Source organism: Ranitomeya variabilis, chromosome 3 (assembly GCF_051348905.1).
Source record: "Ranitomeya variabilis isolate aRanVar5 chromosome 3, aRanVar5.hap1, whole genome shotgun sequence".
NCBI lineage: Eukaryota > Metazoa > Chordata > Amphibia > Anura > Dendrobatidae > Ranitomeya > Ranitomeya variabilis.
Genome location: NC_135234.1, coordinates 718,381,048 through 718,393,554, shown reverse-complemented (window position 1 = coordinate 718,393,554; position 12,507 = coordinate 718,381,048). Strand labels below are relative to the sequence as shown.

General features: G+C 41.8%; 1 protein-coding gene across 2 annotated transcripts in view; it reads right to left on the bottom strand.

Annotated features, from left to right (window-relative positions):
- Positions 1–2,032: 2,032 nt before the first annotated feature.
- Positions 2,033–12,507, bottom strand: part of CPAP (centrosome assembly and centriole elongation protein) — a 76,921-nt gene continuing 66,446 nt past the window's right edge. Inside the window, exons 13-18 of one of the 2 annotated variants that reach the window (XR_013224079.1) lie at positions 11,250–11,348; positions 9,928–10,068; positions 9,753–9,837; positions 6,973–7,093; positions 6,253–6,386; positions 2,054–2,408 (exon numbers count right to left, since the gene is read on the bottom strand). Coding sequence is in view for 1 of the 2 variants with exons in the window: in XM_077298327.1 (XP_077154442.1) it covers positions 2,216–2,408; positions 6,973–7,093; positions 9,753–9,837; positions 9,928–10,068; positions 11,250–11,348 (639 nt within the window). In the remaining variant the exon portion in view is untranslated. Of the gene's footprint in view, positions 2,409–6,252; positions 6,387–6,972; positions 7,094–9,752; positions 9,838–9,927; positions 10,069–11,249; positions 11,349–12,507 lie in introns of both variants that reach the window. The other variant, XM_077298327.1, reaches the window with a different exon arrangement.

The following is a 12,507-nucleotide window of genomic DNA, read 5'->3' as shown; positions in this document are numbered from 1 at the left end:
CCCTTCTGATAACAGGGAAATTTCATATTCAGAAGAGACTTCCTTAGATTTCCTTTTCCCTTTTTTCAATAGGGATTTCTGGGAGCATTCGAACTCTGCTCTGATGACAGACCTAAGGTTTGAGACCAACTCAGACGTCTCCTCACTAATTGTCTTCTGAATACAGGCCGAACAGAGACTTTTCTGCCAATTGCCTTTTAGTGGGATTTTACATAGCACACATTCCCTGTTCCTTTTGGTGCTAGATTTTTTTTATGCCTTGCCTAGTGATAAAACAAACAAAGGGGGCCGATGATGACTTTCACGTAGATCACTTGCCACCCGCTGTCACTTTAAGGGTACCAGATTCGGAAGGCAGTTCTGGGATACACAAAATATCCGCTTTAGACATCGAGATGTCACCACACACTGTTCCAACTGGAGTGGCTGCCCCCTTTGCTATGTTCACGATGCTGACGAGTCAGCAGCTGTTCCTGCTAATCTTCTATGATGCCTCAGGAAGGAGAAGCATGAGCACTCTGTCTGTGGTCTTCTCGCTTTTTATGAGGGACCCACAGTTTCATTCCTGATCTGCCTCCTCCGGTTTCCTTTCTGGGTTGCCCCCCTATGAGAGCATATCAGAATGTCCCGCCTCCCAGCGTGCCCTGGTCAGCGATGCCAGCGTAGGTCACCGCTATTTTCCCTGCTCACCCCTTTTGATGCCACTCTCCAATACCAGCGTGACTTGTGTCATCAGCGGAAGGTACTGTCACTTACTGCGTGCCCGCTTCCAGCATGCTTCCCACAGACCAGGAACGCGCGGCAACTGTAGACACGTGAAGAATCTGAGCCCACTTTGGACCAGCACATGACTCATCCAGGGCCCTGTATGCCGGCGGTACAGGCATGCAACCTGCTCTTTCTAAGGACAGGCCTGGGAAAGAGCTCTTCCCGACCTGCTTGTGCAGTAGGTTCCCATCGAGTACAGGAAACCAACTGATGCGAGGGTGAGATGTACGCCCTTTTTTTTTTTCTTCAGTAGGTTTCCTGGTGGGCGGATCCCTCTCAGCTGTGCTGTCACAGGTGAAGGGAAAAGAGCTATTTCTTTTTATTTTTCCATTGACTGTGCCAAGTGGGGGCTTGAATTTTGTCAGACAAGATGAAGTTTTCCGGGATACCATTCCTATTTACATGACTTTTTGATTGCGTTTTATTCCTCTTTCTGTTCGGTGGTATGATGCAAAAAGTGTTTGCCACTTTATTTTTTACAGTGTTCACTGTAGGGGTTAGTGTGACTCTTTTATGGCACAGGTTGTTTCGAATATGCCAATACCAAATATGGATAATTATGTAAAAAATAAACCTATGTATTGGTATAACAAAAAAATAAAATTATTTGTAAAAAATTTCTTTGTTACACCAATATGTTTATTTTTTACATACCGTATTTTTCGGATTATAAGACACACCCTAAATTTTGAGGAGAAAAATGAGAAAACAATTTTTTAATAAAATGGTGGTGCTTCTCATAATCCATGCGTCTTATTGCTTACTGGGGGTGGTGGGTGCAGTGAAGCGGGGTCCCAGGGTCGCTGCTGGAGGAGGCAGGAGTGGGGTGATTCTGCAGGCCACAAGCTAGGATGAGGGGGGCTCCGATGTGTGGCACGCTGGTGCAGGGGTCTTGTGCATGTCCGATGCTGGTGCATGTCCAGCGCTGAGCTCTCATCTTTCGAGATCTGGGTCCCGAGATCACCATCTGCGCATCCACCGCCCCCAGCGGCAGCCATGTTCCCGGAGTCCACCGCACACACAGGGAACCGTGGAATTACCGGGGCTCTGGCCTGTCGCAAAATGTCGGCAGCGCCAGACACCCACGAAGCACCACTGGGCACCGGAGACAGCCGCCAGGCACCCGGATATCCCCTCATCCCAGCCTGCGGCCTACACCCACGGTATCGGTAAAGCATGTCCGCTTTGTAAGACGCAACCCTTATTTTCCCCACAACTTTGGGGGAAAAACCTTCCCCATCCCTACACCTATGTGTAATTAAGTCACACTTCATATTTTTTTATTATATTAGAGAAACGTATTTTACATACATGTTTATTAAAAAATAAAAAGGCTTATATAGAGCTCATATATACAATAAGTACAGCATGTGATTGTTGCTCTTACAAAACATATATACATAGATAGCGCAAACATAAATAGTGACATAAATTACTTAAAAATTCTTCACATCTTCGTGTCCACGATCACGTTGCCATCTTTGTCTTTAACCCTGACTCTTCCTGAAGCATATTTGGTTTCCTGTTGGCCATTAGTGTACACTGTTTTCACTGTACCATCCGGATATTCCCGCCTTTTAAACTGAGTCGTGTGGAATTCTCGCTGTCCGTTGTCAAATTCTATTACTTTGGACCCATCTCTAGAGGCAGAAAAGATAACAGAAAAGAAAAATAAAAAATACATATATATATATATACACAGACACACACAGACACACACAGGATACAGATAATGTACTACAATAGTGTGTAACATGTACTTGTATTTTCCGGCGTATAAGACTACTTTTTAACCCGTAAAAATTGTCCCAAAAGTCGGGGGTGGTCTTATACGCCGGGTACGGCGTGTGCAGGGAGCGATCCTGGATGTTCCCAGGGTCTGAAGGAGAGCAAACTCTCCTTCAGGCCCTGGGATCCATATTCATGTAAAGAATAAAAATAAAAAATATGGATTATACTCACCCCTCCGAGAAGCCTGGCTGTCACCGCTGCAAGCGTCTGCCTCCGTTCCTAAGAATTGCAGAGCGTGAAAGACCTTCGATGACGTCACGGTCAGGTGACCGGTCACATGAGCGATCACGGACCAATCACAAGACCGCGACGTCATCGCAGGTCCTTCACGCTCTGCAATTCTTAGGAACGGAGGCAGACGCTTGCAGCGGTGACAGCCAGGCTTCTCGGAGGGGTGAGTATATCCATATTTTTATTCTTTATTTTTTACATGAATATGGATCCCAGGGCCTGAAGGAGAGTCTCCTCTCCTTCAGACCCTGGGAACCACACGCCGTATAAGATGACTGGGCGTATAAGATGACCCCCGTCTTATACAGCAGGCATATCCCAAATTCCATATTTTATATGGAAAAGTTGGGGGTCGTCTTATACGCCCAGTCGTCTTATACACCAGAAAATACGGTAATTGAAAGTGTGATTTATCTACACTAAAGTTTCTTATGCCAGTCTTGAACCGACACCGCACTGAAGATACACCACCTTATTATGAGGAACATGTCTCTTAAAAGATTTGGCTCATCTTCGGGCTGGCTGTCCAACAAAAAAAAAAAATGTACACCAACCATGATTTTAGCTAAAAATTATGGCAGTTTCTAACTTGCATTGCATTAAATTTACCACTCCACAGTTGACCATGTTCCCTTTGCTACATCCCAGGAACTTCTTTGGAAAATTTAGGGGGATGATGCAAATAAACAGTAACTTTGACACCAGACAACTGGCATACAGGGGATTGATACACCCTCCCCACCACTTGCCTAGAGTGAATACAAGTAAATCTACTTCTCAGCTGAGAGTAAGATCAAATCCATATGGGTCTGGTTGAAGGAACAGCATTAACCAATTGTAACCAATTAGGTTGTTGCAATTTATTTTTAGAGCACCATTGATTATATGGTGCTGTACATGAGAAGGGGTTACATGTAAAATGTAAATTATGATGAACAATCTAACAAGGACAGACTGACAGAGAAAGGAGAGGGCCAACACTCTACATGCAGTGTTCCCCAACTCCAGTCCTCAAGAGTCACCAACAGGTCATGTTTTTAGGATTTCCTTAGTATAATCCAGGTGATGCAATTATCACCTCTTCAATACTAAGGAAAACCTGAAAACATGACCTGTTGGTGGCTCTTGAGGACTGGAGTTGGGGGAACACTGCTCTACAGGATAATGGGACAGGAGACTGTTGGGGGGTTGCGGCAGCTCCAGCGGTGGTGGGGTCATTCCAGGCTGTAAGCTTTCGTGAAGAGATGGTTTTTAAGTTCCATCTGAAAGTTCAGAGTGTGATGGATAATCAGATGTATTGCGGTACAGAATTCCACAGGATGGGGGATACTCTGGAAACGTCTTGGAGGCGATTGGGGAAGGCACATATGAGTGTGGAGTGGAGAAGCAGGACTTAGGAGAACTATAGGGTGTGTTTTGGAAGATATCAGAAGATTAGTTCTAAGATATACAGAGGAGACAGATTATGGACAGCTTTGTAGGTCAGTGTTAGCAGCTTGAATTTGATACGTTGAGGAATTGGGAGTCAATCAAGGGAGAAGCAGAGAAGTAGTGTGGGGAGAGGTGGATTAGTCGGGTAGCAAAGTAAAGGACGGACTGGATAGGTGCGGGAATGTTAGGCTATGTGCACATGATGCGGATTCTTCTGCGGGTCCGCAGCAGTTTCCCATGAGGTTACAGTACAATGTAAACCTATGGGAAACCGAAAACGCTGTGCCCATGCACATTTTTTGTGCGGAATCCGCAGCGGTTTTACACCTGCTCCATAATAGAAACCGCAGTGGAATCCACACAAAAAACGCGGTAAATCCGCTATAAATCCGCAGGAAAAATGCAGTGTTTTTGCCCTGCGGATTTATCAAAATCCGCAAAGGACCATTCTACGTGTGCACATACCCTTAGAGAGGCCACAGAGGAGGACGTTGTAGTAGTTGAGTCAGGAGATGATGAGGGCCATGCACTAACATTGTAGTGGATTCAGGGGTAAGGAAAGGACTGATTCTGGAAATATTTTTAGTTAGAGGTGGCAAGAACTTGTGCAGTTTGAAAGACTGGGCAGAGTCGACTGTTAATCCGAGGCAGTGGACTTCCAGTACTGTGGAGAGCGAAGTGTCATTAATCCTGATAGAGTAGGGAGATTAGGTGAGATGGAGGAAAGACAATGAGTTCAGTTTTGTCCACATTGGGTTTTAGGAAGCAAGAGGAGAAGGAGGAGGACATGGCTGATGGACACTCTGGGATTCTGGACAGCAGAGAGGTAGATCTGGGTATCATCAGTGTATAGGTGGTACTTGAACCCATGGGACTTTGAGCGGTCCTAGGTCAAAGGTATAGATTTGGATGAGTAAGGGTCCCAGAACAGAGCATTGAGGGACACAAACATAGAGTGGGATGAGGAGGTAGTGTGGGAGATGCTAAATGTGCATTTAAAAAGGTATGAGGAGATCCAGGACGTCTCTGACGCAAAGGGAAGGGATTTGTAGTTGGTGGGAGTTGTCAAGTGTGTCGAAGGTAGAGGACAACTCTAGAAGGAGGAGTACAGAGAATTGTCTGTTAGCTTTGCCAGTAAATATATCGTTAGTAATTTTGGTTAGGGCAGTTTCGGTGGTGTATACGGAAACCAGATTGTAGGTTGTCAAAGCACAAGTTAGATGAGAGGTGGGAGGAAAGATTATTACAGTTAGGAGGTTATTGCATTAAGTAAAAGGTAGGATCAATTTGGCTGGTTTGGTCAACAACTCCATATTTGCTGTGAACTGTATTCTCCAACTGTATGAGAGAGTTACAGGAATGGATCATTATACAGTAAATAAACTTGATTTGAACAAAACTGGAAAACCTACGTCTGTCACTGAATCTATCAAAAAAATGGAAGCAACACACTATATTGATCAAAACAGGTGCATTTCATTGCCATCTGGTGACGTTTCGGTCCAGGAGTGTGAACCTTTCTCAAGCGCTGTATCTAGTGACAGCTGAACCTACAGTGACAGCCAGGGGTAGAAGTGCTGTAGGCTGGCTGACATATTATATACGGAGATAATTAATAATAATTTCTAATTTTATATGAGAGGAAGGGCAGCTTCATACCAAGAAAAGTACTCTCCATCATCCCTCAAAAGAGCACCAATCTAAAGAAAAGTGACGTACAAATAGAGGCTCACTCGAATACTTCTTGTACCCCGATTTCTTTTCTTTGTACATGTATTTCCTTTTCTAGTTAATGCCACACAGAAAAGCCTGGAGAGCTGTAGCTTTTTATTTTTTTTTTTTTTTGACCAAGTGATGTTCAGAAAGTATTTTGGTAAATAACTGGAAAATATAGAAAGTTAAAGGAGCGTTCCGGTGAAGTAAACATTTACTTAAATCCACCTTCTGTGGATTTACTGTTAGATTCCACTTCATGTGATATTATAACTACTCACAATGACCTCGCAACATGGATGCTGCTCGAGTGCTTACCCTTCTCTTCTGGGACAAGGTGCTGTCATGGCGCCTTCTTTGGTCTCTCCCCATTTCTTTACACGTTTTATATGACAACTCATGGCTTCCTCCCTGCTTACCCCGAGCACACTCCTTGACATGTCACATACAATCTGCGAAAGAGCGCATAAGGTGAGAAGGAGGCATGAGGTGTCACATAAAAGCTGTAAAAAAAAAAAAAACACAGGAAGAGAGTGTGAAATGGGCCATGACAATACACATACTAGTTCTGCGTTCCTTCACAGTATTTGTGACATACAGCACACAGGCTTGGTCAGGGAGAACAAGAAGCAAGCCACAGCACTATAATCCGTGAATCCCAGAAAGGAGGGTTAGCAACTAGGAGAAGCATCGGTGCTCTTGTAAATCACATCAGGAGGTGTATTAAGCCTTTATAGGTTTTTGACAGAAAGTGGATTTAAACATTTTTGTCGACCCAGGGTAACCCTTTAGCTACTAGATGTAGACACTACCATACAGAAACTTCAGCATCATTATCTGAACCGTACATACGCTGGATTGTCGCGGAGCCACAATACATGATTGGGCTCAGCAGCTGCCCTATGTGAAGGTGCTGATTGAAATAGATAGGACTCATGGGAGTAAGTGAAAGGGGATCCTGTTAACTTTTTAATAACCAATTGTAATACAGCATGAGCAGTGGACGCAGACAAGAAAAAAAAAAAAAAAACAACTTACGGGTGAGTGGTTATTATTGTTCCATCAGGGAAGATGCTTTCTTCTCTTCCATCTTGATAAAGATTTTTTATCGTTTGATCAGGAAATGTTATCTCTTTCTTTCCATCAGGGAAATGTTTTTCTATATTAATAAAAAATGAATATGATGTACAAAATGAATCAATGACTTGATAGCATTTTGACTATACAGATCATTTCAACATTCAGAATACAAACTGAGAAATTGCGTTCTGGTGGGGGGGTTTTGGTTGTTTTTTTTCCAACATAAACAGCCCCTACCTTGTCCATAAGCCGCGCCTGGTATTGCAACTCTTTATTTAATGAAACATGTGCAATACCAAACATGACCTATAAAAACAAAACTTATGACATATGTGCGGGAAGCAGATCCCTTGCAGAACACTTCTCTAGGGTCGTGGTTACTGGAGAAGGCAGGGGGAATCTATAGCGTTAGCTGCTGGTATCCTGGACACAGTGAAAGGCACAACATTACATTATACTAAAAAATGAGAACACTAAGGGGAAATTTATCAAAACCCTTTTTCATATGCTTGTTTTGATCAAAAGCATGTGCCAGTAAGGTGTGCCAAAATTAGGAAGAGGGGCGCGTGCAGGCGCCAGGAAGATGTGCCAAAATTAGGAGGGGCTTGTGCAGGCTCCAGTAAGGTGTACCACAATTAGTAGGAGGGGAGCGTGCAGGCACCAAAAAGGTGTGCCAAAATTAGTAGGAGGGGAGCGTGCAGGCACCAAAAAGGTGTGCCAAAATTAGTGGGAGGGGCCAGTAAGGTAGATTTACTTTTTAATTTAATACTATTTTTACAAGGTTAAATAGGTTGGAAAAAAAATAGTTGCCTCAAATTCAACCTTTTTTCAATTACATATACATTATCAATCGTTTGTTTTAAGAAACATCTAGCCTTTTTTAAATGCTGATCTAGTATCTGCCATTACCACCTTTTGTGGTCGGACATTGCAGTCTGACTGCTCTAAATGTAAAAACACCCTTTCCTATTTAGATTACAGAATAACCTTTCCTCCACATGTTTGTTTTGTAAGTGCTTTGGAAGGAATTAATCGCTCCAATCCTTTATACTGAAGTGTGTGCTCACTATATATTTATATTACATATAAATAGATGCAAGTGAGATGACCTTTTGAGGTTTCTTTTTCTATGCTGAACAAGCACAACTTTCAGTATAGGGCTATGTGCAAATAGTCTTTATTATTAGGCAGTTTCAGCCAGAAACCCACCTGAAAAAGTACTGAAACATTAAAAATAATGACTAATATGCACTACAATGTCAAATGGACTCGTACTCGTCCATATTTTCAGTGTTTGTTTTTTAAAAAAAAACAGATTAGAAAACTGACACTATCCTAGATTATATATATATATATATATATATATATATATATATATATATATATATATATATATATTTTTTTTTTTTTTTTTTAAGGTAATGGCAAAGTTGCCACAACAAAGGAAGATGCTTCAGGAATAAGATTACTGGTCTTTTCCTGAAGTGTATTCTACTTCAAAAACTATGCGTGAATGCCACATCTAAAAGAGTGTGGACATTCCCCAACAGAGGTTGTCCATCCAGTTGCCACCTTTGAACTAGCTAGCTTTTTAGAATATGCAGCCCAGTTTTGGATCCCACATTCAAAACGTTGCCTGAGTATTTAAAGAGAACCTGTCACCAGGTTTGTCGGATACGCGTTACGGCCACCGCCCTTCAGGGCTGATTCGATAATGTTGTAGATAAGCCCCCAATCCGATCTGCAAGAGAAGAAAAATAAGTTTTATTGTACTCACCTTCAGGGCGGTCCAGTCCGAGGGGTGTCGCAGGTCGGGGTCCAGCGCTTCCTATCTTCTTGCGATGCCGCCCTCCTGCTTTATCGCTCCCCGGCATCGTGCTTCTACGCAGGCGTACTTATCTGCCCTATTAAGGGCAGAGCAAATTCATGCAGTGCGCATGCGCTCGGCCTCTCTGACCTTTCCTGGGGCCTGCGCACTGCAGTACTTTGCTCTGACCTCAACAGGGCAGAGAAGTACGCCTGCGCCGGACCGCGATGCTGGGACGCGTCATCCACATGAAGCAAGCAGTAGGGGGGCATTGCAAGAAGACGGGAGGCGCCAGACCAAGAAGAGCGACACCCCTCTGACCGGACCGCCCCGCAGGTGAGTACAATAAAACTTATTTTTCTTCTCTTGCAGGTCGGGTCAGGGGCAGATATACAGCATTATATAGAATGCTGTAGATAAGCCCTGAAAGGCAGTAGCCGTAACTCATATCAGCCAAACCTTGTGACAGGTTCCCTTTAAAGAGGGGTAATATTACACTGAGATCACAGGTTTTTAATCTCTCTTAATACACCCTAAAGTCATATTAGCTTTTGCAGCTGCTGTTTGACATTCAGCAGTGCTAATGGGGGTGAAATGATAGCAAAAGAAATAAAGGATTCCGACCTTGTTTTTTCACAGGAATCACTGTGTAGTAAAAATGATCTAACAATAAGATTCTCCAGATAAGTTTGGTATCACTGTAACAGAACTTACGAATATTTTTATTTACTTTAGTGGTTAAAAAAAAAAAAAAAATCTGAACTTTGTAAAAAAAATAAATAAAATTACAATTTGTCTTCATTTTGCGATGCATATAACTTTTAGATTTTTTTTATTAATATAGTTTGATAATTTTTTGTTGCATCGTGCAACGTGCAACTCAAAACACATTAAATGGCACAGGCATTGCCCCACAAGGCTGACCACCAACCTGTTTGTCCATTGGAAAACTGGAGTATTTCAAGCCCATCAGGGTAGGTTGTGTGTGTAGTTTGGGCATCAGAGTAATAATAAATCTAAAATAAGAATGAAAGACCTTTTTCAAGTGATCGCAAAAGATATGAAAAACATGAAGATTTTACATTTTCATGCAATCAGATACCTACCACTCTCTGATCGGCCATCACTTGTTTAACATCCCCATTGAAGAAGGTCACAGTAGTAGACTTTCCATCTGGGCTTACTTCCTTACGTGTCCCGTTCGGAAATAAAATGACATGACAGCCGTTTCTTAAAATCCGCTCCACCTACAGAGAGAGAAAACAAACTGATGTCAAATTTAAAAGAACCAGAAACAAAAACTATACTTACAGGTAAGTTTTTTGAAGAAGCTGTCCTGTGTGTACATGACAAATAACACTATCGTTGACTATTAAATGACTTCCAGAGACCCAAACTTGTGAAAATGCAGGATACATTTCTTAATTTGTAGTCGACGGAGCTGGTGGGAGCAGACTAGCTGCTGTGTCATCTCTCATGCACTGCACAACACAGAGGGATTACTGCTCCCTATACCCTAGTTAAAGGGAACTGGTCACCTCAGAAAACACTACCTGCAGATATTGGGTTAATCTACACGTAAATAGCATTACAATGCTGCCCGATAAACGTACTGAAAGTGCGGCTATTGGGAGAAAGTGAACTTATTTCCTCCCAGGAGCCGCCGGCTTTCAGTCATGGGACGGCTATAGTCACTACGCACAGCACATGAGCTGCTGCTGTAAGCACAACCCGCAATTTGATTGACCAATGCCCTGCAGAGGTGTCTATCAAAGTGCTGGGACATAAATAAAGTCACTGCCCAGAGAATAGTGAGCGGTGACTGCAGTTACTCCCGGGAGGAAAGAAGTTAATTTTCTCCTGATAGCTGCACTTTCTGTAAAGTAGCTAGGCAGCATTGTTACACTATATCTGCAGGTAAATAGCTTTTCCAAGGTGACAGATCCCCTTTAACAAGCAGACAAAAGCAGCATGGAGTACATTGTACAGCAGTACTGAGCAGTGTAGATGTAACTCCAGCTCTGGTCTAAAATAAAGACTTGTTAGAAAGCTCAGCACATTCTTTCTGTTTCTCCCTCTGCTTGTTTTCTCACGGCTCCTTCCCTCTCAATATACTATAAAAGAATTGTAACCCGACACCACAGAGTTGGAAGTCAGCCTTGCAAGATGGAGTTTAGCAGTTTTCTCCGAGTTGATAGTGACGGCAATATATCTTGTTAGAGAAATTTGCTATGTTTCTTATATGTGCCTTTCCTATTGATTTAGGAAAGGTTGTTTGGAGTTCAGTTCCCAAAAGATTTATGTTGTAAACTATAAACTCTTGAAAATAAGCTATTTTAATTTTAAAAAGGTTAAAGTTTGCAATACTGCAATTATCATAGAACCCTGTATAAATAATACACCAGTAATATAATAATCGTCATCTCACCTTTCCATCTGGATATGTAATTTCTCCCTGCACGTCATCATTGTCTTTCACTGGGGAGTTGTCATTTTTCGGTTCTGTAGGTAGCACCTTGTCGGGGACCTACAGATGAATATAATGATAAGGATGTGCAACAATGTCTATCATGAAATAGGTTTATAAAAATGGCCTAGGGGCGAAGAGGAGATAACTGGAACGTAATGAGAATAATGAAAGAAAATCAAACTAATCACTTAGTTGCTAGATTCATGTTTAAAGGTGTCAAAGTAAGATTTACACTACGCTCCTTCAAGGTAAAAGTGGATATGTTTAGTCGCTTCACACTGCAGCCAATATTGCGTTTTCTGTTTAGGATTTTATCCTCCTTTTTACAAGACTTAGAACCTTTTCCATTGGCATAGCCATATGACTGCTTGTCTTTTGTGGGACTAATTGAAGTTTTAAATATTCATTTATCATTGAATATACTGGAAAACCCGGAAAAGAATCCAAGTCCACTGAAATAGTGAAAAAAAAACTGTATGGTTTTTATGGTATTCATTGTGCAGTAAAAATGAAAAGTCAGTACAATTATGACAATACCAAACTTCATAGTTTGTTTTTTGTTTTTTTTGTTAAAGGGCATCTGTCAGCAGAGTCTTGCTATATAATCTGAAGGCAGAATGGGGTAGGGGCTAAGACACTGATTTCAGTGATGTTTCACTTATTAGGCTGTGTGCTGTAGTTTTAATACAATGAGTGTTTCATCAGTAAGAAATTATCACTGCCAAACTAGCAGGCCTCGTGCCTCCTGGTCCAAACACGTCCCCAGAACTAATTAGCAGCTCACTGTCAATATACAATGCACATAGAAAGCTGCTAATCAGTGGTGTAGGCGGGTTTATATATGGCTCAGCATTCCGAGTTCTGCTACATCTACAGCAGAGAAAACGGATTGTTATCAAAACTGCTGCACCCCAGTTACTGTGATTGAAAAACAACAATTCTGGTGTGTTGGTATTTTTTTCTTCTTTAAGACGTTTACCATACAGATCAATTCATTTTATATTTTGATAGACTGGATTTTTACAGATGCAGCGATAACAAACATGCTTTTTTATTTCCTTATTTATACAATGAGAAGAGAGGGCAATTTAAAGTTTTTAGAATTAAAAACTTTTCCTTGATTTATTTTTTAGTTCACTTAGGGAATATAAAACTGCAATAGTTTGTTCTATATAATACTATATTATTACAATATATAGAGAAAATGACATTCTTC